General features: G+C 44.8%; 1 protein-coding gene across 45 annotated transcripts in view; it reads right to left on the reverse strand.

The window, feature by feature from the left end:
- Positions 1-26,258, reverse strand: part of PSD3 (pleckstrin and Sec7 domain containing 3) — a 540,565-nt gene that overhangs the window by 206,430 nt on the left and 307,877 nt on the right. For 4 of the 45 annotated variants that reach the window (XM_081521128.1, XM_081521151.1, XM_081521144.1 and 1 more), the window contains one exon: positions 16,127-16,457. The exons of the other annotated variants lie outside the window; for them this stretch is intronic. In XM_081521128.1, the coding sequence (XP_081377254.1) occupies positions 16,368-16,457 (90 nt within the window). In that variant the 3' untranslated portion in view covers positions 16,127-16,367. Of the gene's footprint in view, positions 1-16,126; positions 16,458-26,258 lie in introns of those variants that run through there. 45 annotated transcript variants of the gene reach the window in all.

The raw sequence follows: 26,258 nt of genomic DNA on the forward strand, positions 1-26,258 counted from the left end.
GGCACCATGTGGGGTGGTAACAGAGATGAATTTCCAGAAAGAAAAAAAAAAGAGAATACGCTGGGCATCAAGCGGCTCAGTCAGTCAGTTCCAGACGAGGACAAGGACGACAGCCACAAAGCCATCCCAACAAACATTGCTTTTCCTCTCTTCCCTCTTTCAAGCCACGCACTGTTTCACAGTAACTCAAACTGCACTGCTTTCTGAAGAATTAAATGTTTCTCACAGCCTCAGACTACTACTAGAGCCAGACATTTAACTAGGAATGTGGTCAGCCTGTACGAGAAAGCCAGAATAAAGATGCTATGCCACCTCCCTCTCAGGCTGGAAAGTTTACAAAAAAAAAAAAAAAAAATCAATTGGTTCGCACAGGTTAGCTTTAAATATGGCTTAGGGCGAGACAGATAAAGCCAACTCTGATCAATAAGAAGCAAGAGGCCTTCCCAAGAGCAAGAAATGCCATTGGCACAGAAATGCACACAGCCCCCCAAATGAGAGACCCCCAAAGCCAACAGAAGACCGGAGAACGTTAGTTCTGGACACGTGAAGTTTTGAGTATGATACTCGGGACTGCAACGACTCACTTATCTGACGCCCCAGGGGTACAGAGGGTCGGCCACAGAAGCCTCCGTATACAGGAGGTCTCAGTGCTAGTATCAGTATAAATGCCATTTTAATACAGTCTGTAAAACGCCGATCTAGAAAGACAGTGCTGCCTCAACCGACACCCCTCCTCAAGTCTGATCTTTCCTTTGATGACTCAGGACACAAATTTCGTCCAGTACATGGTGGAGCCCCAAGGCGCCTGAGCGCTGTTCCCGCTGGGGGCTGCCGCCCCCAGTGGCAGTGAGGCAGGCGGGTGCTGTCCGGATCGAGCCCCACGGCAGCGCCCCCTGCCGCCCTCTCAGGCCTCCTCACTCCCCATCTCCTACCCTGGAAGCACGTGATGCTTTGACTCTGCTATACGCAAAACAAAGACATCAGAGAATCTTGCTAGAATCTGGTCTAAAATAAGGTAACAGATTTCGGAAGATCGTGGAGCTCTCCTCTCCTTCAGGAATAACACCAAGTTTAGAGCCTATGACATCATTTTTGGCTACTTTAAGGAAAACTTTCCTCTCTTCCCAGGTAATCTGAAGCTACTGAATCCTTTAAATTAAAAACATACTGCAGTGACTTTATACTTTACGAAGCGTGTTCCTGAGATATAAAAAGTGATGATAAAGTCGCTCGTTTAGAACATGCAAAATTCCAACTTAAGCATATGATGAGTCTATAGACCAATGTCTCCGTTGAACACAAATAAGCTTGAGGTGGAACCCACGGAGGAACTAACAGCAGAGCCACACTGTAAAGTCTAAAAGTGCTGGTGGAAGGCACAAGACCCTGCTGCAACGCGTCACAAATGCGAGCCCGGAGCGGGAGGTAAAAGCAGCACATGGTCTGGGTGTTTGCCAGGCAGCATAATAAGGAGTTAGAACACGCCTCCTCCTGATGAACTTCCTTTTCTTTGCTCCACTGAAAAGGTTACATAAAAACAACGAGAACCATGTGCTAGCATGGACAGGAATGGAATGTGTGATAATACAACCTGATTTCTGGGAAGTTTAGCAGAAATATCCTATCTCAGCCCAAATATGTCACCTTTATCCAAAGGCAGCCCAGCTGGTATTATTACTCCTGTAACCTCATTCCTAGGAACCACCCTCTCCTGTTGAACACCTTCTGCTTTACAGGGGCAGTCCGTGTTACCTCATTTCGGTTCTGGACCACTCCGTGAGGGGCCGGGTCACTGGGGGCTCTAGAACCCCCACCTCACTGGTGGGAGAGGTCAGCCTGGGTGGTGACGGCAGACTCCCCACCACAACCACACCGTTTCCTCACACTGGGGCTGCTTTTTAGACCTAGCAGGTCCTTTCAGTGGCAAGATCCCCTGGAGCATCCCATGGACAGAGGAGCCTGGTGGGTGCTTTCACTGAGTCTGGAGAGAACAGCCTTCCTCTGCCCTCCCTGCACCCCCAGTACATCCACCGGTCTCGTCTGGGACAGAGGCAGAGCACAGAGGCCCGCCTCCGCAGCCTCAGGACAGCACCCGGGAGGCGTGTGTGCAAGCTGGTGGGACCCCTGCTCTCAGCCCCACCTGCCAACCGGGACCCCGCCCCGCTCCTGCCCAGCGCCTCGTAGCCCTTCCGTCAGGCTGGGTCCTCATCCCGCAGGCTGAGGCTCTCTCGCTGGCCAAGGCTCTCCCAAACGGCCCCCACGGGTGTCCTCCCGCGGGGCATGCTCTTGCTGCACCCCGATCCCGGCCCTCACCATTCGGGGTTCAGCTCAAACGTTACCTTTTCCAGGGGACTTTCTCTGGCCACCCTCCTAACACAGCCCCGCCCTGCACCCGATCAGGGTCCATCGTGACTGCTGTCTCCTGTCGGCAGGGCACCCTTGGCATCGCAGAGTCTACAGCAGCATCTGCAGAGGGCAGGCGCTCCGTGACTACTTGTCGAACATACTCCTTAAATACACAGGGAGTTTCCCTTCTCCATTGTATTTCATGCCATTTTAAGAAAATTCAGCATAATTTTTCTGAAAAATAAATACAGTTGATGCAAAACAGATTTCTTGCCTAAAGGTAAAATAGAGCAGGCAGTGAAATTTAAGTTTCCTTCCCACACTAGCTCCCAGTCCCTCTGCCCAGAAACAAGCGATGTCATGGGTTTCGGACACATCCTCTCAGAGAGAACTCATCCATGTCCACTGTGCACGTGGAGTGTGTGTCTGCATCCTTTTTCTTCTTATGGGCTATAGATATTGATGGAAGCACAATACATATTGTTTCTTATCTTTTCTGGTCATCAAAAAACATTCTACTTCAGCACACATAAACCGACCTCACCCTGGTTCAGAGCTACGTAGTATTCCAGCATACAGATGCATCAGACTGGGCATTTCGTTCACAGTCTTTGCTCCATAAATAAGGACACAGTGAACATGGAATGTAGCACATCTTGAATACCATTTAAACAACGTGGTTTTCCAACTGTTTTCTGAACAAGCCTACTTTTCCTCCCCTCACAGTTACATCACCCACAGTCGTGGTGCTGGGCACACATGGGGTTCACAACTAGATTCAGTGTTTAACTCTGGCCTTGTCCTGACCATCCTGCTCTGAGAAGGCTTGACTGTTTTTAGACGTCAGCCAGCCTCTCAGAGGATCCTGCCTGCCATGAAATAGAGGCAGGCCTCCTGGAGAGCAGCAGCTGTTTATAAAGTACAAAACAGCTTTTCATAAAAGCTTTAGCAGAAAATAAAGGTGACTTCCACAGCAAACAGAAATTGTAGGAGAAATTTAATTACGTCCATTAACTGGAAGGCTGGGAATCTTCTGAGGTTTTCTCTGACCGAAGACACCGTTTGGTACATAAGTTCTAACAGACTTCTAAAAAATGTCTCAGTTAACGGTCAACAGAAAAACTCTAAACCTCTTAAAAGGCAGAGCCCCTGAGAATTTAACTCCATTTAATATATTGCTCAGGTTTTCCAGGTGGCTCGGTGGTAAAAAATCTGTCTGCAGTGCAGGAGACGCGGGTTCGATCCCTGGATCGGTAAGATCCCCTGGAGAAGGAAATGGCAACCCGCTCCAGTATTCTGGCCTGGGAAATCCCATTGACAGAGGAGCCTGGTGGGCTACAGTCCACAGGGGTCTCAAAGAGTCGGACACAACTGAAGCGACTAAACGACAACAACACTACATTGCTCACCTGGCCTGCTAGGCACCAGGCACCAGGGGTGTAGACGGCACCGATGCTGCCAGGTCCCTGGCATACAGCACACAGTCGGGGGTGTGAGGCAGGAACAATGGGAAATTCTATCACCATAAGCACAGCGGTGAGCACCTTCGGGGTGTCAGCGAGCAGGGGGCTTTCAGACCTCCGATGAGACAGGCAGGACGATGACACTGGCATCGGGCCAGTGCGCCTTCCTCTTTGCGAAAACATTAGTGGAAAAGGCTGCAGGCTGACTTATGCGCTCTGGAGAGAAGCCAAAGTGGCAAAGACTCTACATCCCAGTTGTCCTCAACCCGCAGAAGGGCTGGGGAGGGAAGAGAGGAGGGAGGTACAAAAGGAAACCGGCTTGGGCTTGTTTTCTGAACAGGGTGATGGATGTGAAAGGGTCTCTGGGCTCCCCTGGGGTCTTCAGGTCACACTGGCCTGTTCGGAGCAGAGTAAAGCATGAAGTGCTGACCTGGGAGTCAGGGTCCCAGGGTCCAACACCTTCAAGAGGCTGGTGCTACTGTCACGAAGGTGCTGATAAATGATTTCTTTTCTGGGCCATTCATGTGCACTTCATGTCGCCGGGAGAGCTGGAAGGGACCTTAGAAACGATCCCCTTCAGTCACTTCATTCTATAGATGGAGGTTCCTGAGACCCAGGAAACATCACGTTGGCCTGTCTGGGGCCTCATAACTAAGTAACAGAACTGAGACTTCTGTCCAATACAAGCCGCTTTTCTGCTGTGCCATCTGCTTCTTGATACTAAACATTCCACAACCACACATCTTTTCACACTGCCATAAGGCTTAAAACGGTCACCTTGAGATGGGAAATCCAGTATGAGGAGACTGACTCTAGAAGTGAATGGAGGTCAGCCCACTCATGGGATAAGTACAGAGAGGAGGCTTGAAAAATCACCTCTCCCAGCAGCTCAGGAGCTCACCCTGGCTCTGGAATATGTGTGGAAGTTTCCTGCCCCTGACATGGCAGGAGTGAAGCATCCTCCCATCCTTGGGTCCTATTCTTTCCCTTTCAGCAACATGACCACAAAGCTAGGGAACCCCGCAGAGAACGGTATCCATTTTACCCTAGCCACTGAGAGTACCTGCCAACAACAAATGGTTTTCAACAGTAAAGAGAAATAAATTAGATAAAAACTTGCTCCCTGCTTTATTTCTCCCATCTTCTTCCAGGCTTTCCAGCTGATCCTCCTCCAGTCTGAGGACCAATTCGGAACCCAGCAGAGGAGACAGCCTTCTAGCGCTGCAAGGCAGGATCAGATGCTGAGGCCCATGGTCCAGCCACAAGAGGCCTCCGGCAGGCCCCCCGCCCCCCGCCTGGCTGAGTCTGAGCCCGAACCCTGCTTCCACGTGTCACCAATCTACCACCTTAGCAGATGAGACACACCTCCCAGACCGCCCCCGGACAGAACAGACCGCGTCCCTTGGAACACACACTGGACCTGATCTCCGGCCCCTCTGTCCTTCAACCCCAGCCTGAGGAGCTGGCGTCACAGCCCCTTCCTTTTGTCCACCAGCTCTTTTCATAAAAGTGTGATGAGTGCTTACCTTTCCCCATTTCAGGTGGACACAAAAGCGCAAAGTTCTGTCCAGCAGCGGGTCTAGAGATTTCCTTCATTCGTAAGTCATTATCTGGAATGTTAACTAGGCCCGAACTTAATGAACAATTGCTGTCTTTGGGGATGGGCAGCCGGAGGTCCAAGTACCTCTGACTTGTTGACCCTCAAGGACAGCTGCCTCCTTCCCGGCCCTCAGCCCGGCCCGTGTAGTCACAGGCTTCAGTTCCATCTGGTTTGCGAACATACAAAGCAACAGGATGGGGAAAAGTCTTTCCACAGAAACTTCTTACATTTAAAATTAAATAACATTCTTGCCAGGCAGGGGATAGCACCCTGTAAGCATGAAATAGTTCCAACCTTGAAAAAAACCAATATTTATCCCTCATAAACCAAAGCCAGTCACGTAAGACATTTAGACAAGAGTCATCTATTACACTTTCTATTTAGAAGCCCAGGAAAACAAAGCTGGAAAGCTGCATCTTTGTGTTCTTAAGACACAATTCTGTGTAGCTGACGCTGCCACGTTCAGCTCGGACCTTTTCAAACGATCACAGGGAGAAGAAACACAGCACTTCGTCTTGAAGCCACTAGAGCTGCCGGAGGGGCAGACACCCACCACGTGTAACCAAGACACTAAACCCTGGGAACGGAGGTCTTCTTTACAACTCAAAGTGCATATGAAATGCAGGTACAGAAGTGGTATCAGTTCAGAGCCCCCAGAGCTGTTCTTCTAGTTGCTGGAGGAGGTCATCAAAAGCACATGTCCACTGGCTTGACCCTGAGGCTGGACCCGGGCGGTCAGCGGCTCCTCACCCGGCCCCCGCCCTCGGGATGTGCCCTCCGCTTGCCTTCCCCACGCTCGGAGCTGCCCCAGGACGCGGCCGTGAGACAGCAGCTGGTGCTGGGACCATCTGGACGGCCTGCCTGAGGAACTCAGGTAAGTCTCCTTATAAGCTTTAAGATCCTGGAGGCAGGTGCAGAGATCGGCTTGTCTCTCGGCCACTCCAGACAAGCCTGGTAAGTGCCCTTGCGTATTAAACCAGCCCCTACCAGCCTTCCTTCAGTCTCTCCTCGTCCTCCTCATAGGGGGCCAGTCTGCGAACCAATTCTAGTGAGTAAACCGATCGATGCAATGGTCAGTGCTGAGAAAATATGCTGTTCTAGGAGCCAATCCAATAAACCTGCCCATAATAATCTCTTAATAACATTTAGTGTCAATTCAACAAATATCCCCTAAGTGCCTAAGGCAGGCCAGGCACAGTGTCCAGGAGGAAATAAAAGGTCAGTCATCGCTGCCCTTGTGGAGCTTCACACCAAGGAGAAATTATTCTCTAAGTAACAAACAGAGCCAATCACAGTACATAGCTCTACTTGCGTTTTTCCAAAAAAACCCAAAAATGGTTGGTGCAGAGAGAGCACCAGTTTTTGCTGCCTCACTCTCATTTATCAGGAAGTCCTGCAAACCCACAGATTTTCATTTTCTGTTTCTTTGATTAGTTCACTTAGTAGTCTGGGTCTCTTATCAGTGTCTATCAGTCTTTAATAATTTCAAATCATACTTAATTTCTCCAAAAATGGTCACCGCTTGGTGTTACACGAGAGTAACTATAAGCTCCATAGTGCAAAAGAAAACACCCATTTAATTCCGTTCACCACAATGATTTCCCTCATTTCTGATGTCAGGCACTAGGAATACAATGTTAAACCAAACCAGATAGATCTCTTCTCCCACTGGGCTTACACTGAGATAGACGGCAACCAAAGAATCATTCATCAAAAATAGTCCAATAATCACACGAGCAAATGTAAAACAGTAATGTGCCATCATGACGAACCCTGCGTCTCCACAGGTTCAGACCTGGTCGTCCGGAGTTGAGGGAGGCCTCCCTGAGCGCTGCGGGAACCACACTGGGCCACGGCCCGCAGGGTGCTCAGGAAGGGGCCAGGGTAGGGGCACACGCAGCCTCCGGGCGGCCGCGGTGGTTATGTGGCTCACCAGGGGAACACGCTCATTCGGAGACATTTTTGCTTGTGTTTCCAAACTCACCGCTGCCTTTCATTCTCGAAAGAACAGCACACCAAACCGCCCATTCCACACGAATATTATTTTAAACTTCTCAATCAGCAAGGTCTTTCTGGAATTCCAACCAAAGGGAAAAAAAAAAAAAAAGTAACACAGAAAGGAACCATGTAAATCCCTGTAAGACCAAAGCTGTGCTCCATGTCTTCAGAAGGTCATTTCCAGGGACAGAAGGTCTAGGGAAGAGTTTGGAGTGGCAGCAGCTTACCCTCAAGTGAACTCCTGAAGGATTTAGAAAAATCTTGGAGCAAATTTAGGAGTCTGGTCCATTCTAAAATAGGTACAGGCTGGACTATCCATACCACAGGGTATCAAACAATTAGCTTCACAAACCGAGTCAGACTTTTTGATGTTGGGAAGATACAGGACTGTTTCAAACATATTTTCCCCAAACTGTTGGTTATATTATCACCACACCCCCAAAGGAGTCCTTAGTAACATCTGCACGGTTTCTGTGGAACCAGATCAGCTGGAAATGTGCAACCTTAAAAAAAAAAAAAACACACTAAAAAACTAAACAAACCAACCCAGTAGATTTCTACTTAACACTCTCTGCCTCCTCCAAATTCCAGGGTGGCCGAGACTGTAGCGGCGGCATCTTCAAGGTTAACAGCACTAAAGTGGCAGCAAAATGCAGCGGTTCTGAGCCAAGCAGACTGTGTTCACATCTTGGCTTTGTCCCTGACTGAACATACGCCTCTGGGTAAGTTACTTAAATTTTCCGGATCTCAAGGAAAAATGGGGAAAACATGACTCAATGGCCATTTGTTGATTTCAGGTTACTCACTAAAAACAACTTCCTATTTAAGGGGAAATCCTACCGTGTGCCAGAGAGGGGACCAATCGTCCCGGTCCCTGTAAGTTTGCATCGGGGGCCGTGGGACCTGAGCTCGGCCACCTGATGCTCCCAAGGGAGGGACAGAGACACAGGCTCAGAGCATCCATGCTGCGGAAGTGGTGGCAGCTGTGGTGGCTGCCCTCCCCTTTCCCGTGGAAGCCACTTGGCATTTCCTCTGCAGTCAGCCTTCCTTGGGGGGACCCTGCCGTCCCACTATGATTCTCAAATAGCTTCCTCCAGTTTGTGAGCTACCTGACGACTTCCCAGGAGTTTCCTTTTACCCTTCAGGTATCCAATGTCAGCTTCCATTTATTTTGTAGCTAAGAATCCCAGCTGCAAGAAATGACATTATTGGTGATGGTGCAGAAGAAACACCGATGAAGCACTTAGCGCAGCAGCTGACGTATAAGTGGCATATTTGTGATAATTGGGGAGTAAAGCTAGATCCAGAGTGCTAAGAGACTTGTAATTTTGAGATCTGAAATACTCCCGCCAAAGTTTCACAAAATGAACAATAAAATAGCTCAACTGGAGCTTCGCTTCCGTAACAAAGATTAAGATGATCCTGGTTCCTATTTAAGCCCGAGCCACCGAATAGTAAATGGTCATCAATAAAACATTCATGTTTCCTGTGCCTTAAACCTCTCTCTACTGCTCCCAACCCACCTCCACTTCCCACATCTGCTCTGTCCCCACCACCGTACTGCTCCCTAAGTCTCTGGAGAAAACATTCTACAGAACTCTAACTAAACAGTGAGGTCCCTCCTCTAGATGAAATCTTTTATTTCTCAGATAATAAATTAAAATTATTCTGATAAATGAAATGGTTTTCAACTAAGCCGTGCTCATTCAGGGGATCTTCAGTGCTGGTCAAGTACGCGCTAGAAATTTATAGCATCCCCCATAAAAATGCTACTAACTCTGGGATGTTAAAAACAGTCCAATACACATTTTTATGTCAGAGGAACCAGTAAGTGGACATCTAACAGAATCTAAGACAAACAGCATTCAAAAGGGATCAGAGCTGGGCTGTGCAATTCTCAAATTCTCCAAGGACAAAACCACCCCAAGAAGACTAAACATCTCTAGCAGAAGGAAGACACCTCCTCACAAAGAAGAGCAGCAACCAAGGGCTGAGGAGAGTCAGCGTGACAGGGAGGCTGAGGTCCCCACCTGGGGTGACAGTCTGACGCAAACCTAACGTCTCTCAGAGGAAGTGGGGACACTCCGCCTTGGTTCCTGGCAGCCCCCGCGCAGGTGTGAGGTGAGAAAGAAAGAGGGTAACAGCATCTTTCACGACTCTCGCCCTAACGGGTCAGAAATACAACCGGGTGAGACACCGAATAACTTAAAAACACACTATTAGTCCTCTTCACAAACTTTAGGAAAAAACCCTGAGGGATTTCACCGACCTAGTGGGCAACTGCTGTCTATTGTCTCCAAGGGGTATTTTTACTAAGTACTACTTGATGTACAAAATAATAGAAAAGTAATGTTTATGAATAATATTAAACTAATAATAATAAAAAATAAACACCTTTCAAATCCCCACCCCCGATATGTAAAACAGAATGTAACAGGGCCATTAAAACTTCCTGGGGTCCCATCTCACCTGCTATGCTCTTCCTCCATCTAAATGTCCTGAGAGACAATCTGACGTTATCTTGCCAAGTAGAGTTTGTCACCATGTGACCTGGCAGTGCCCTTGTATATATATATATATATATATATATATATATATATATATATATATATATGCTCCAGGAGATGAGTTCAAAACCTGCCGTTGTTTGTAACAGGAGAGCATGGGAAACCATTCAAATGGCTAAATTAATTATGATAACGTCGTACAACACAACAGCATGTCTTCCTACTGCGAGGGAAAGGGCAAGGAACAGCCCTGGCGGACTCTGTGCTGGGCCGCCCCGCTGGCCCCTCAGGAAGGAAGGACGCGTCGGCCTCGGCCGTCGGCCCCTCTGAGAGCTGCCCAGAGCTGAGGAGAGCTGCCTGCTCCCTCAGGCCCTGCAGGACAGCTCCGCAGGGCCACCTCTCCACTTCAGGCCTCCGCGAAGGTCAACGGAGGCCTCCATAGCGACTGCATCAGAGCCCAGCTTCTTTCCCTCTCTCTTCCACAGTGCTCCCCACCCCTCCCTGGCATGATCTGCAGGTCACTCCCCACTAACCTTCCCACGAGTTAATATTTGACTCAGAGTTTGCTACCCAGGGATCTTGACCTGGGCCCTCACTTCACTTACAGCATCGCTCGCGTATAGTCCTTAGGATAAGTCCTATTAGATAGATACTATCAATCTCATTGTAGAGATGGGTTTCAGAGAAGTTAGCTGAATTGCCTAAAGTCATTCAGCTGAAATCAGGAATTGAAGTCACTGCTGAATCTACTGAGTTTCCTGGAAACTATGTTTTTACCATTACTCTGTGTGTCCTGAGCTTAGCTTGTATTTTTATACATTCCTAGAAGCAAAGAAATGTGTATTTCTTTTAAAGCATTCTTTGAGTCAAGTCCTAATTGTAATTTCCCCCCAGAATTATCAAGGTTTTACTATACTACAGTAATACAGCATCACACTCACTCACCAAGTCATGGTGAGTCTACTGGTTTTGAGTGTAAGATTAAATAAGAAATATTTTATTTTTATTGAGCGAGCTCTGAAAAATCTGGCTGTGCCGCTTTTACTCATTCTGATCAGGATGAAGGGGAGCTGTTCAGTCTCATTAGTTACATGGGAAAGTTCAGGGCCGTCCTGCTCAATAGAAATACAATGAAAGGCACATATATAATTTACCATTTTCTAGTAACCTTATTAAAATGCGTAAAAAGAAAACTGGTGAAATTAACTTTAATAATATACTTTACTTAACCTGACATTATCTAAAACATCATCATTTTAACATATAATCGATACAAAAATTTGTAATAAATTAAAATCCTCTTTGTATACCAAGTCTTTGAAATCTGAAAGCATTTCAGCATTCAGATTACGTGGTGAGCACTCAGCCTCTCCACGTACTGAGTGCTCAGCACAAACAAAGGGGAAAAAGCAGGAAACACAGGGCTGGTGATGAGAGGTGAGAGTTTCCAGTGTTTCTATAATACAATCCACTCCTTTCTAGGCAACAGTAAAAGTACTTGACAGTAAGACTCATCATGAAAACTCTTCTCTCAAATATGAAGCCTGAAGCCTGTCTCCTTGTTGATCTATTTAAACAAGAGAGATATTTCTTTTATTTATATTATTGAGGTGTGGAGTCCATGATAAACTAAGACATCACGTCTTTGCCATCAGTAGACTTGGGAACGCTTTGTCATCTGAGTATTAGTATTATTTAAAAAAAAAAACTTCTTAAATGGCATTTCAAGTTTCAAGATAGAAACAAGGTCCCTTTTCTCTTCCTTTATATTAAAATACTCAGAATATCCCAAAGCTCTGCTTCTGAGATCTGAATAACCTTCAGCAAGTCTCCATTCTTTAGGGATCTGCAATCCTCACCTAAGAGGGATGGGTGTTAAATGAGAAATCTCTACTGTTCCTTCCAGAACCAACATTTTGTGACTACTTGGCAGAGTCTGATGAGTAAGCTGTCTTCTGAAAAGCAACCCAAAATTCATTTCTTTGTTGTCCTGCTTCTTCCTGAGAAAGAGTTGCACATTATTTACCTATTAGTGTTAAACTAAATATTGGTCCCCAAAGTTCCCTTCCTAATCCCTGGATTAGAAGATGTTCATTTACGCTGTAAATGTGTTACCTTACACAGCAAAAGGGACTTTGAAGGTGTGATTATGTTAAGGATCTTGAGGTGGGGAGACTGCCCTGGATTATCCTGGTAGGCACAGTGGGATGACAAGCGTTCTTACATGAAAGATAGAGGAGGTCAGAGACAGAGGACACGTAACCACAGAGGCAGGGCTTACCACCTTTGTGTTGTCTTAAGACACTGGGATTAGGATAATTTGCTACAGCACAGCTCGAGACTAACACCTCTACGTACCACACAAGCATCATCCCAGATGGCATCCCGTGTGCCTTCTTTGTCAGGAGTAGATGTACTGATTTCTAACTCACCTTCCTGTTTCATTAGAGTTGAAAGGTTTTATGTTGATTCTTATATGTGAGAACAAGAACAGTATATAAGTTTTAATAAAAAAAAAATAGCACTTTCTCTTTCTGGAAAATATGCAGAAATATTAAAATTTTAAATTACCATTAATGAGGACAGCAAGTCTATATTAAAGCCAAGGCATCCGTGAGCTTCTGAAGATCCCCATGCCCACCACCCTTCCCCCCAAAAAACCTCACTCAAACAGGCTCGTCAGGAAATGGATAAAAAGATTATCGGGAACAGCAGAGAGATCCTTTTGTCAACCCAAACCCCTCTTCTTCTGCAGGTACAAGGTTGCCGTTGGGAAGACATCTTGCAAAGATTGTTCCCAGCCCCACCTGCCACCAGAGTGTGAGTGACAGAACCCCTGCCCTTCCTTTTACAAGCAAGACTCACAACAATGAAGAAGTCTCTGGGGATGAGGAAGGCACGGAATGGAGAGTGGCTGCCACATTTCTACAGGGAAGGAAGCAACCTGCTGACCAGGCATGTCTGCCTCGCCAACTGGACAGGCAAGAAACCCATCTCACTGTGTTTGAGCCACAGTACAGCCTGGGATCATTTACTACAGCAACTGTAGCCCACTCAGACCGACAAGTGTATTTACCACTAAGAAAGACGACCCAGCACTTGGTTCTTGAGTTTACTGCCCTGGTGATAATTCACGGTATGTGGTAAAAATCGTAGCTTTGTAGGTAGTGAACTGACTAAATCTTCTACTTACTGGGTCAATTACTCTATATGAAGCAGAGTTTCCTCAGAAAATGTTTGCTGAGATGTTTGTAATTCCTGATAAAGATTTCAGATAGTGTCAAGGCTACTGGTCAACATATGATGATAGGAGAAAACTAAAAGGAATTCAAATGGTATAAAAGGTAAATTAATTATAAACTTTTGGGTAAGCATACTGAGATACAGAGTGTGTGTACGGTAAGACAGGGAAAAAGCAATATGTGGAATTTTATATTATTTCCATTATTTAAATCAAAGTTCTTCCCAGGACTACAGATTGAACAAAATTATAGGCACACCTTAAAAATCAAGCTATAGATTTTGCTTTAATTCTTTCCTTTCTTTACTAAGCCCACTGGCAAATGGTTAACTTTTCAGACTTCTTCCCAAGAATAAAATTTTCCCTGCAGGCAGTTAATGAACAACCAAATTCCTGGAAACTTTTAATATTGTGAGGCTTCATTATTTGCAAGGGCACTTGATAGAATCTTGCTTGAGTCAAACTTGCATCATTTTCCTAGACCAAGAATTAGAAAAATGGGACCTGAAATCAACCACCATCTTTTTGGGCTTCCTATTAACATTAAACATAATATAACTTCTTCAAAAAAAAAGATAAAATGCAGCAACTCTCCATCTTTCCCTTTGGAAACAGTTTTCTTAATTTAAGCATTTAATTAGATATAAAAGGTACCTAAAATCCAAGAATTCATTATACGCTGTTAGAAGTATGCCTATTTTATATTCTCATGAATGAGGCATCAAAAGAGTATATATTTATATTAATAATAGGAAACATGGTGTAGTTTCTAGAGTATGGTTTTATTTCGGATCAAGACTTTAAAGATATAAAACACCACATAGACAGTGTGAACATTGCCTAGAGGCTATATCCCACATCTGTCATCTTAAACCTTTCTGCTACACTTGGGAAAATCAGCAATGTGCTCTGGGAGCCAATCGTAAGCAGAAGCACAGAGTGGTCATTCAGTCCCCCGAGTCCTGCAGGACGGAATGAGATCTTCCAGGTCTGTAATTTTATCACCAGACATAGTTACCTGTTCATAAATTACTTGAACATTGGAGCATAAAGACTTAAAGAAACTTCATTTCATAGAACAAGGATGGTTAAAGTCTCATTTCCTCACCGGAAAAACAAAGACAAAAACAGACTAGACACATAATACGATGCAGAAAAAGCAGTTTCATTTTTATTTAAGAGGAAAACAGAACAAAAAGTTAAATAATTATTCCACAACACTAAAACAAGGACATAAACAGGGAAGAAGCCAAGCCTCTAGACCGCTGGACTTCAAGACCAGTGGACCTCAGGACAGCACGTTGGAGTGCACCCTTCTTTCCTTCCATCTTTCTTTTCTGCCTTTCCCTCTGCCTGTGTCTGAGCAAACAGCACAACAGAAAGGGTGCTGGCCTGAGACACAGGACGCCTGCTGAGGCCGTAGCCACGCCACCGCTGTGTGGCACAAGCCTGCAGGGTCCCTGCAGGTCGCCAGGCCTCGGCGTGTTCACCTGTGCCGATGGACGGGCTCTAAGGTCCTTGCAGCTTTCAAGGTCTACAAGTCCATAAAATTACATTTTATCCTAAATACTGTATTAAAAAGATGTTTTGGTCACAGGAAATGACATACATCTTGAGTTGGCATAAATAATTTCAACGACAAAACAAGGTTCATTCAGCTTGCTATAAATTTTAAACCCACAAACCTATTTTAATAATCCCCTATGTGAAGACCACAACAGAAAACCTAGCATATTGCAAGGAACCTCCTACATGGGACAAAACAGAATCATAATGACTGTCACCAGAGCATAGCTGATCACTTATACTTCTGTCCAGTTAAACCGAATATACGTGTGCTAATGTCATTCACCAGGTGTCTGCTCAGTCGCTCAGTCGGGTCTGACTCTTTGTGACCCCATGGACTGTAGTCTGCTAGGCTCCTCTGGCCACGGAATTTTCCAGGCAAGAATACCAGAGTGAGTTGCCATTTCCTACTCCAGGACAGCACTATGTGAGTGAAGTCCTTTGTTGTAGAAAAACACAAAAAAGTGGCTTCCAAATAGAATTTACAACAAGTAAATTCCAAGATGTTTAAAAGAATATACACATCAATCTGTCAAGGTGCATTTTCTTCAAATGCACTGGGCTTATTTGGTAATGTTTAGTGTGTATCTTTAAGTCTATATTTACTCTTAAAGTCGAATTATTCACCAACTGTAACACCTTTTACAATAGCATAGCCAACAGCTTTCCCAAAGGTGTAAAAATCTACTGACAAAGTAGAAACTTATAAATGAAATTTCACCTCAATCTATTTCTATCTGGCCAAAAAAAAAACAACCATGAAGACGACTTCGATGTGAAATACAATGTTCATAGGACCGTTTATGGTATGTGAGACTTTCTGCCTACAAATTGTATGAAAATTATGTGAAAGAACTGAAAATAAAAGCAAAAACAGACAAACTCTTTAAGATCCCATTAGGGTTAGCATTTTATTCCCCGAGGCAGAGGGTTTCCTGGGGCTCTGAGGCTGATCTCCAGTCCTCTCTGTGACAGGGACCTCTACCAGGCACTGTGCTACCCGTCACTCATCCATCTGCAGAGGAAGCTGAGATAACCAGCCTGTAACCAATCGTTCTTTCTACCTATTTACGATCATCTGGAAAAAGATGGAACTGCTAGTAAGTCTCCTTCTCTGATCCATATTCTTCCCAGTAATTTCCAAACATGACCTAGAGAGTTCAATAAACTATCCTGAGGCCACAGAGTACAGCAGTGATGAAAGATGGAGAGGGGTCGTGCCACCTACTGTCTGGGGAACCTCCGGCTATTTAGACCATCTAAGCTTCAGTTTTCAATTCTACAAAATAGAGAAATTTTATGTGCACACATATGGGTATGTATGTAACGTACGTATGGGTTGTTCTCAGAGTTACAAGATGGAAATCACGTAAAATGTTAAGGTGTACACCTATACCTTAGGTGGTACTCTTCACAAGACGCACTTTATTTCATGCACTGCTTGCCAGGGCAATTTTCACGTTCTGCTAAAATGTCTTTCTTTTCTGAGACTGTCTTGAATTTTGGTGTTTTTCTGAGGACAGGAAGTAGGAGAAATCCTAGCTGGAGAAACTCTTGTATTTGCCAGTGTCAAGAGCTGGGTGAAGTGTCCTTTAATTCTCTGCTGCTAGGACGGCACCAATCAGAAGATCATACCACCGCAGGGCCTAAGCACCCTCACTGTTCCCCTGGTTACAGGGTCTTTCCCCTTGAAGAATGGACCAAGGCATTGGTTTCTCTGGTGCACATTCTGCGGCCTGTAAGACAGAGTGATGCTCACTGACCAACATGTGAATGACCCTGCAGTTACACAGACCACTGACTCAGCAAGGCCTCACCTTAGCACGTGAAGGTGCTTCATCAGACCTTCAAGAGACTGAAATCAAAGTTGTTTTCCTTCAATTCTTCATTATCACTAGAATATTTGAACTTGGAGGGGATCAAACATACACACTTCAAGGAAAAGTTTAAAGCAAACCTCTAATAATACAAACAATTTGTGTGCCATTTTTGTTGGTGGAAGTAGTCACCCACAGAAAATAGACTCCCACGTAGAGAATTCCCTTGGAAGCAGAATTCTTGGTTAAAATAAACAACATGCAATGACTTCCAGAGAAGGTCAGGTGACTACAGTACAATGGCTGCTGTTTCTAAAAGGTCAGTTGCTAATCTTCAGGGGTTTTTATAAATATAAAAAGTAAAATAACATGAATGTGTTTCTAGTAAGAATATATAACACTAAGCCTAAAAATTAGTAAGTGAACCTTGCATTTGAAAACTACACGAATAGAAAAGAATTCAACTGAACCAAAGCAATCATTTTCAGAATTTGGCCTGAAGTATACTGACAATGAATTTCACATTAATCAAAGTGCTTTTAACCCTGAAAATACTGCAACATCACTGGTCTGTTCTTAAAATTGTGGCAATGACTTCAAAAAGCAGCTGATTCATCAAAAAGGAACCTCCTGGCAGATAAGATCTAAAACAAAGATGCCAGAAAGATGAAAAAGCAAAAAGCAAAGCAAAGCATCATGTACCAAAATGCTGCTTCCCAGCTGAAAACAGATACATTCCTGTCTTCTCTTCAAACACTGACTTTACTGCCACTGAAATAAAGATCGTTTGCTTAATTTTAAAAAAAAATTATTTATTTGACTGCTGCTGCTGCTAAAAGTCGCCTCAGTCGTGTCCGACTCCTCCGTGCAACCCCATAGATGGCAGCCCACCAGGCTCCCCCGCCCCTGGGATTCTCCAGGCAAGAACACTGGAGTGGGTCGCCATTTCCTTCTCCAATGCACGAAAGTGAAAAGTGAAAGTGAAGTCACTCAGTCGTGTCCGACTCCTAGCGACCCCGTGGACTGCAGCCTACCAGGCTCCTCCACCCACGGGACTCTCCAGGCAAGAGTACTGGAGTGGGGTGCCATCGCCTTCTCCGTTATTTGACTGCACTGGGTCTTAATTGTGGCATGCGGGATCGTTTCCTGACCAGAGATGGAACCCACACCCCCTGCACTGGGAACTCAGAGTTTTAGCCACTGGACCGTCAGGGAAGTCCTGATCGTTCGCTTTATCCTGATCATTTTTTCCTCTTACTAGGCTACAAATGCAGAATTACTCTTTATGAGAGGACCAGTTACAGGAAGATGAACTTCGGCAGCGGGAAACCTTAACACAAAGTGTAAAGGAAAGTCAGAGCATCTCACCATGATTCCTTGTTCTCTCTGAGTTTCCACCTCCACTCTGCCGCTTCCGTTATTTCCATTGTACCCTAACTCCGTCTGGCTTAATATTTAAGAGCTGAATGTGTTTAAAATAATACAGATAAAGTTAAAAGGCAAGCTAAAAAATTATAAGCAGCATATATGGCAGTCAAGAGTAAAACTATCCTTAATGTACAAATTTTAGACATTAATTAGAAAAAATAAAAATCCCAACTTATAAGTTAAATGACTTATAGCATATATAATGAAATACAGTGCAAGCATTAACATTCTATTAAAATATATATTGACATGTGAAGATTTACAATATGACCCAGCAAATTCTACTCCTGGGCAGCTGCCTGGAGAAAAACATAACTCAGAAAAGACACATCCACTCAATGCTCACAGCAGCACTGTTTACAGCAGCCAGGACCTGGGAGCAACCTAAGTATCCATCAACAGAGGAACAGATAAAGAAGTTACGGCACATATCTATAATGGAATATTACTCAGCCATAAAAAGGAACAAAATCGGGCCATTTGCAAAGATGTGGGTAGACCTAGAGACTGTCACAAAAGTGAGGTCAGTCAGAAAGAGAAAAATATAATATTGCTTACATGCAGAATCCAGAAAAATGGAACAGATGAATGCATTTTCAGAGCAGAAAGAGAGTCACAGATACAGAGGACAAATGTATGGGCACCAAAGGAAGATGGGAGGTGGTGTGGGGGGGGATTGGGCAATCGGGATTGACACGACTATGGATACAATATACACACTACCATGTATACAGTAGGTAACTAACGAGAACCTACTGCACAGCACAGGGAACCCTGCTCAGTGCTCTGTGGTGACCTAAATGGGAAGGAAATCCAAGCAAGGAGAGGGTATGTTTATCCGTAAAGCTCTCTCGTTGCTGTACGGCAGAAACTAACACAGTGTTGTGAGCAACGATCCTCCACTATGTTTCAAGTTCTATGATTTCATAAAGTTATTTAATACATTTTATCTTAAATAGTGAACTAAAAAGAGATTTAGGTCAGAGGACATGGCATAGATCTTAAGTTGGCATAAATAATTTTAATAACGAAACAAGGTTCCTTCAGCTTGCTATCAATTTTAAACCCACGTACAGTAACCTATTTTAAATAAGCCCTGATATGAGGACCACAATGAAAACCTAGCATATCACAAAGAACCTCCACACAGGACAAAAGAGAATCATAATGATTATCAGTAGAGTACAGCTGATCACTGATATTACTGTCCAGTTAAATCGAATATATGTGCGCTAATGTCATCACCGTGTGAGTGAAGTCCTTTGTTGTTCAGTTCAGTTCAGTCGCTCAGTCATGTCCGACTCTGCAATCCCATGAACTGCAGCATGCCAGGCCTCCCTGTCCATCACCAACTCCCGGAGTCCACCCAAACCCATGTCCATCGAGTCAGTGATGCCATCCAACCATCTCGTCCTCTGTCGTCCCTTTCTCCTCCTGCCCTCAATCTTTCCCAGCATCAGGGTCTTTTCAAATGAGTCCAGCTCTTTGCATCAGGTGGCCAAAGTATTGGAGTTTCAGCTTCAACATCAGTCCTTCCAATGAACACCCAGGACTGATCTCTTTTAGGATGGACTGGTTGGATCTCCTTGCAGTCCAAGGGACTCTCAAGAGGCTTCTCCAATACCACAGTTCAAAAGCATCAATTCTTCGGCGCTCAGCTTTCTTTATAGTCCAACTCTCACATCCATACATGACCACTGGAAAAACTATAGCCTTGACTAGACGGACTTTTGTTGGCAAAGTAATGTCTCTGCTTTTTAATATGCTGTCTAGGTTGGTCACAACTTTCCTTCCAAGGAACAAGCATTTTTTAATTTCATGGCTGCAATCACCATCTGCAGTAGTTTTGGAGCCCAGAAAAATAAAGTCAGTAGAAAGATGCAAAAAAAAATGTCTTCCAAATAGAGCACAATAAATTCCGAGGCGTTTAAAAGTATATACACATCAGTCTGTCAAGGTCTGTCAATGCATTTTCTTCAAATGCAGTGTGTTTATTTCTAATGTTTAGTGTTTTACATTAAGTAAATATTTTCTCTTAGAGTGGATTATAGGGGTGTCCAATAGGGCTGCAGGTGTTGGCTCTAGGCCCAGGGTTTTAAAAAACAATACATTAGGTCTCTCCATAGACAAAATTCTGACGTTCAGCCTTAGCAGCAGTACTGGGTGGAGACAAGACTAGTGAGCTGTAGATCATCCGGTTGTATCTCTATGTTTTTCAAGTTTTTACTTCAATCTTCAGTAAGAAATAACATTTTCACCAAGATTCAGTATCTTTAAGATACACACATCCAGTACATTTAAGATACACACTTGTGACTCAGCTGGTAAATAATCTGCCTGCAATGTGGGAGACTGGTGTTCAATCCCTGGATCAGGAAGATCCCCTGGAGAAGGGAAAGGCTACCCACCCCAGTATTCTGGCCTGGAGAATTCCATGGACTGTATAGTCCGTGGGGTCACAAAAAATCGGACATGACTGAGCAACTTTTACTTCACTTTCTATGTATCTAAAATGAAAGTTTCAGGAAATACTACTTAACTGTCCTATGTAGACGACAGCTTTTTCTATTCTACTTTAATAAAAGAAATGCTAACCACAAGGCACTAGATCAATTTAATGAATCATTAATAATGGATATTGACCTGTCACTTGGAAAGCACTGGTTTAGATTAATCAGATCTAAAAAACTCAGGTCAAGACATTTGTTTTATTAATGTATTCGTGCATGTGTTTACTGTCCATCTACAAATTCTAACACTTCAAGGAAAGATAATAATTTGTTATTCTTTGAATCACTCTAATTCAGATTGTTCAAGAAAGGTAAAGGTAAAGTCAAAGTGAAGTCGCCCAGTCGTGTCCGACTCTTTGAGGCCCCATGGACTGTAGCCCACCCGGCTCCTCCATCCATGGAATTTTCCAGGCAAGAGGACTGGAGTGGGTTGCCATTCCTTCTCCAGGGGATCTTCCCAACCTAGGGATCAAACCCGGGTCTCCCGCACTGCAGGCAGGCACTTTGTAAGCACTCTGAAAATTCTATGTTACCTAGCTTGTAAAATGACAGTAATTTTTAAATGCCACTTGTTTCTAGAGACTGTTTAGTCTCAGTCTTAGATGTTAAACATAACAACGTTTTTAAAAAGGAAAACCACCTGGAGGCGCTTCTGGACACAGGTGTCAGTCCCCTGCCTCCGTGCTGGCAATCGGCCCAGCTGCTGCTATACAGTGCAGGACTGGGCCGCTTGCCGACAACCCCGTTCTCCTCTGGGCCCCAGGCAGTCCGTCTGCAGAGTCCATCTCGTTTCTCTGGGCGGCGATCCTTAAGCTTGAGCAGGTGCATAGCCCATTCAGTGAATACGTACTAAGACCCTACTAGGTGCAGGCAGCGTTCTAGGTCTGGCAGGGCACGGCTGTAAAAATACAAAGCATCTACTCTCAGAGAGCCTCAATTTTAGGGAAGCAGACAGCCCACAAGAGAATGAGCAAGAACATCCCTCACTCTGGGCTGTTGATGTGTTATGAAGAACTATAGTGGGGAGACGGCCGGGGGTGGGGTGGGGGGGTAAGGGCTGGCTGGGAGGGGAGACGGGGCACCAACGCTGGTCAGAGTGTCAGCAGGAAAAACAGGACCTGCTTAGCTAGTTCAAGACTGTGATTTATCAGACAGTAAATAGTTGACAGATTGCCAGAAGGGCTACAGGAAAAGTCCAGGCAGCTTGTCCAGGAAATATTCCCGAAGCTGTAGTGCAGACGTGGCCTCCCGCCCCGCCACAACCAGGACGGGGAGCCCGCGACCAGGATGCAGAGGCCTCCCGAGGCACCTGGCCTCTAACACAGCCTGCAGCCCGCACCCTACCTGGGAAATGCACACAGACATCTGCCACAGAAGCCACAGAGAGGTGGGACCCCGGCAGAGACAGCAGTCAGCCCAAGTGGACGCGGCCTCCTTGTGGCCCACGCGTATGCCTGGTACCTTTCACACGGTGTGTCTGACGGCGGAACCTAAATCACAAACCGAAACCGCAGCGGAAGGGGTGAGGGAAGTGGCTTTCATCTTTCTAGGCAGGCACTGCGGTGGCGCAGATGCAGGGACGACGGGGGCAAGCCCCAGACTAGGAGGAAGAGCGTGAAAGGAGAACTGCCCGGGCGTGCGCCCCACAGAGCGGCGCGAGCAGAAGGAGCGGGGGGTACTCACCGACCAGTGACAGGGCTGGGGCCCCACCCAGCACCGAGGGAAAAGCGGGCAAGAGCCGAGCGGGGTGGGCACGCTGGGGGAGCAGAGCCCGTGAGCCTCGCAGCCCTGGATGGAGAGTCTACGTTTACCTGTCTATGTGTTGAGGCAAGTTACAGGGTGACGGGCTTTAACCAGAGGAGAAGCATGATCAGATGAACCTTTGTAACAGGCCATTCTAGTTACAGTAACGATTCTTCATCCGATTTGAGTCAATGGCTTAAAAACACACAATTTTAAAACAGCTAATGTGCTCTTGTACAGGATGAGAACTGTAGAAATCAAAAGAAAGGCCCGCAAGGTAACATCTCTCGCTTCCGTGTTGGGCGCAGACAGTGTGTGAACACAACCATCTTTACCTTCCGCAGGACGCAGCTGGGGGGCCAGCCACAGGCACACATCTCCCTCCAGACTCCAAACAGATGAGGCCGATCAAAGATGCACCTTCTCCTATAAACAAAATTCAGAGGCTTCCCTGGTGGTGCAGGGGTTAAGACTGTGCTTCCACTGCAGGGGGCACAGGTCTGATCTCTGATCCAAGAACTAAGATCTCACATGCTGTGAGGTATAGCCAAAAACTAAATTTAAAAAATTTTTAAATAAATAAATTCAGACCTCTGGACCTAGAAAATCTGAGGGTCTTCAAATGTGAACAAAATGCTGTTAGTCAGAAAAGAAAATGAGAGTTAGCCAATAGCACTGAAATCAGGCATTTTTTAAAAAAGAGTCCCAAGATCTAGAATTTTTTTTTAATTCATCTCCAATATATAATTTAAAACTAAAACAATATTAAGTGAAAGACGCTCAGTCATATCCGACTCTTTGCAACCCCATGGACTATACAGTCCATGGAATTCTCCAGGCCGGAATACTGGAGTGGGGAGCCTTTCCCTTCTCCAGGGGATCTTCCCAACCCAGGAATCGAACCAGGATCTCCTTCCTGTACTGCAGGCAGATTCTTTACTAACTGAGCTACAAATCACCAAAGGAAACCATTTTCTCCCTACTATTCTTCAGAGAGTAAGCATTTCACTCTATGTTGTCCATTTACAACAGACTTACTTTTTATAAGGAGACATTTAAAAGAAAATCTTTAAAAACATTCCAGAACAGGAGTAAGGGGAGCTTGTGGTGAGAATATAGAACCTAGTTTAGCAATTGCCATCTGCCAGATTGAAGGTCACACATCATAACTGTGGTCTCAACATTCTAATTGTGCTTTTATTTTCACAGTAATAATGTTTTGCACTTTTGAGCCAAACATATTTTACCCCAATTTTAAAAGAAAACATAAAGCAAAATTGCAGAAAGGGAGTCAGCATTAAATATACTCGATCTATTATCTACTTTAAGTATTTGTATATTAGTTATTTCTGTAATTTCTTTTACCTTTTTCTCTGAAGCAGCCACAGACTGATTTAATGAATTCCTACCATTAGGACTAGGCTTTCCTGGTGGTTCAGTGGTAAAGAATCTGCCTGCAATGCAGGAGACACGGGCTCGATCCCTGGGTTGGGAAGATCCACTCCAGTATTCTTGCCTGGAAAATCCCATGGGCAGAGGAGCCTGGTGGGCTACAGTCCATAGGGTTGCAAAAGAGTCGGACACGACTGAGTGACTAAACAACAACAACCATTGTGACTGAATTAAAAAGATTTTTTAAATTAATTCCTTTGCTTTCTTTCCATACAGACTTCCTTGATGATTTTTTTTTACACATAAATAAAATCAGAACCAAATCTTCTCTTTCCATTTCACAAACTTTCACCTGCTTCAGCTCCCCTAAGAGATCCAGTAAACAAACAAAACAAAAAACACCAAGTAATATTCCATAGGGGTGGATTAAATGCCAGAGACAGCTCAGAGGGGTGAGTGGCAGTCAGCTTCCAAGAGGTACCCAGGAAGCCTGCAGTGGGGACTCCATCCTTGCACGTCCCTCCCCGCTGCTGCAGCAGGTTTAACAGACAGACTCTGTGTAAGTGGATCTGGCAGAAAGGAGATCTGCTTCACCTCTTTTCCAGCAGCTCTGACGTGTCTTCCGCTGTGGGCTGGTGTGGGCCGTTTCCTGACCTGCAGGGGCCCACACCGCCACCTCTGTCTCGTAACGGAGCGCCTCACAGGTTATTCTGCAGGTAACACCCTTTCACCCTCACTCTCCTATTCGGCTCCTCCGTTCACGCGTGTCCATCTCCCCAGAATCACACAGCAGTGTTTACTTGTGTCCCATGTCGTCCGCTCCACGCTCACATTCCCCTGCTCCCCCACAAGGAATTACAAAAGAAGATCTTTAGCTGCAGCATACTGTTTATGTGTGCTTCGTTCCTGCTTTTGTAGGAAGCAGGCAGGGACAGGGATTACAGAGGTCAGATCATTTAGCTTCACGGACAGATAAAAAGGATTAGAAGAAAATATTCAAAGATATTAATTACCACGGGGATATAGGAATCCTGAAACCATTTTTAAAACTGTAAAGAATTTCTTTATCAAACATTTAATAAATTTCATAACCAGAAAAAATATTAACAGAAAGACAGTTTGGCTATGGCATGTATCGATGTCTTAGCCTTGCTCTCGGGCATAAGTTCTTCCAGGACCTGAACTGTTATTCCATCTGAATAAAAACCCCTAAAAGCCCTGAGGAGGTGAGACATGATGGTGAGAGGAAAACGGGAAATGACAGGACAAGAAAATACCAAGTCAGAGAAATTTTCTCATTTAGAGACATAATGAGCTTTAAAGTAAAGGGGTTTGATGCACGAAAACTAAAATGGGAAAAGCAGTTAAAGAAAAAAGGCCAAGTGAGGAGAGCAGAGTTTAGCACAAATCCTTAGACAATGTGCAAAAACAGATATCACAGAACTTCAGAATCCACCCAACTGCCACAGACATCTGTAAAACTGTCAGGCAGCTGACGTGAAGATCCTTGAGCATAAAGGATGAAGGAGCGTGAGTGATAACAGAGTTATTCTAGGTCAGGAGGAGCAGGCGGCGAAGGAAGAATGAAGACAGAGACTGCAAGTTAAGTGGCTGCGACTCTCGAGAGTCGAGCAGCCTGCTTCACACCCGCTGCCCTGTACTCCCTGGTCAACCAGCGTCTGGAAGGACTTAATGACGAATACGAGTGGGCTCCAAGGAGACTGTCAAAGTGATAAGTTTGAGGTGTAGCATTTCTAAAGTTCCTCTGAACCAGACCATATTGGGTATCGGACAAAGTCTGAAAGACAATTTGTTTGCAAGACAAATTATGAAAAATTTAAAAATCTGGAATCAAGTGTCTGGCCAGAAGAAATGACCAAATACAGGCCTTTATGTTATTCATTTTTAAGAGTCCCTGGTGGTGCAGTGGTAAAGAATGTGTCTGTCGAGGCAGGAGATACATTGATTCCCTGGAGAAGGAAGTGACAACCCACTCCGGTATTCTTGCCTACGAAATCCCATGGGCAGGGGAGCCTGGCAGGCTACAGTACATGGGGTCGCAAAGAGTCAAACATGACTTAGTGACTAAACCACAATGACAAAGATAAAGCACTTTCTCAAGCCACATAACAACATGGGCAGAAGCAGAAGACATCTTCAAAGACATCGCCTTTATTATATGCTACTGGTCATCTTGCTTTAAAACAACATTCTTATCTGTGCTAAATCATAACAAAATACATATCACAGAAGCTCATTTGAGCAAAACTTTAAAAGTCAGTTAGTCCAAATATTCTTTTAGCTGAATCCATTGTTCAATATCCAGACTAACTGCCTAGTTATTGCTTGGACACCTGCAGGCCAGGGAATCATGTCTCATCTACGGACATCTCCAGCTCTAGAAAGACTGACTTTCTTATTCCAAGATGTTTTATGTTCATTCCTAAAACTGCCTACATCCACAATTTTGTGGTCAAGTAGTTTCATTTTAACCAAATAGCCTTTTAGGCATCTAGCACACGTGCACAGCAAAACTCAATATTTTATATTTTGTTTTGCCAAAGATTTTTAAGCTAAGAAAGTATTTTATATACCATAAACTGTATACTCACACACAGGATTAAAAAGTACAAATCATATTTCTTTA

Source organism: Giraffa tippelskirchi, chromosome 8, assembly GCF_054371585.1.
Source record: "Giraffa tippelskirchi isolate mGirTip1 chromosome 8, T2T-mGirTip1v1.2.pri, whole genome shotgun sequence".
NCBI classification, from domain to species: domain Eukaryota; kingdom Metazoa; phylum Chordata; class Mammalia; order Artiodactyla; family Giraffidae; genus Giraffa; species Giraffa tippelskirchi.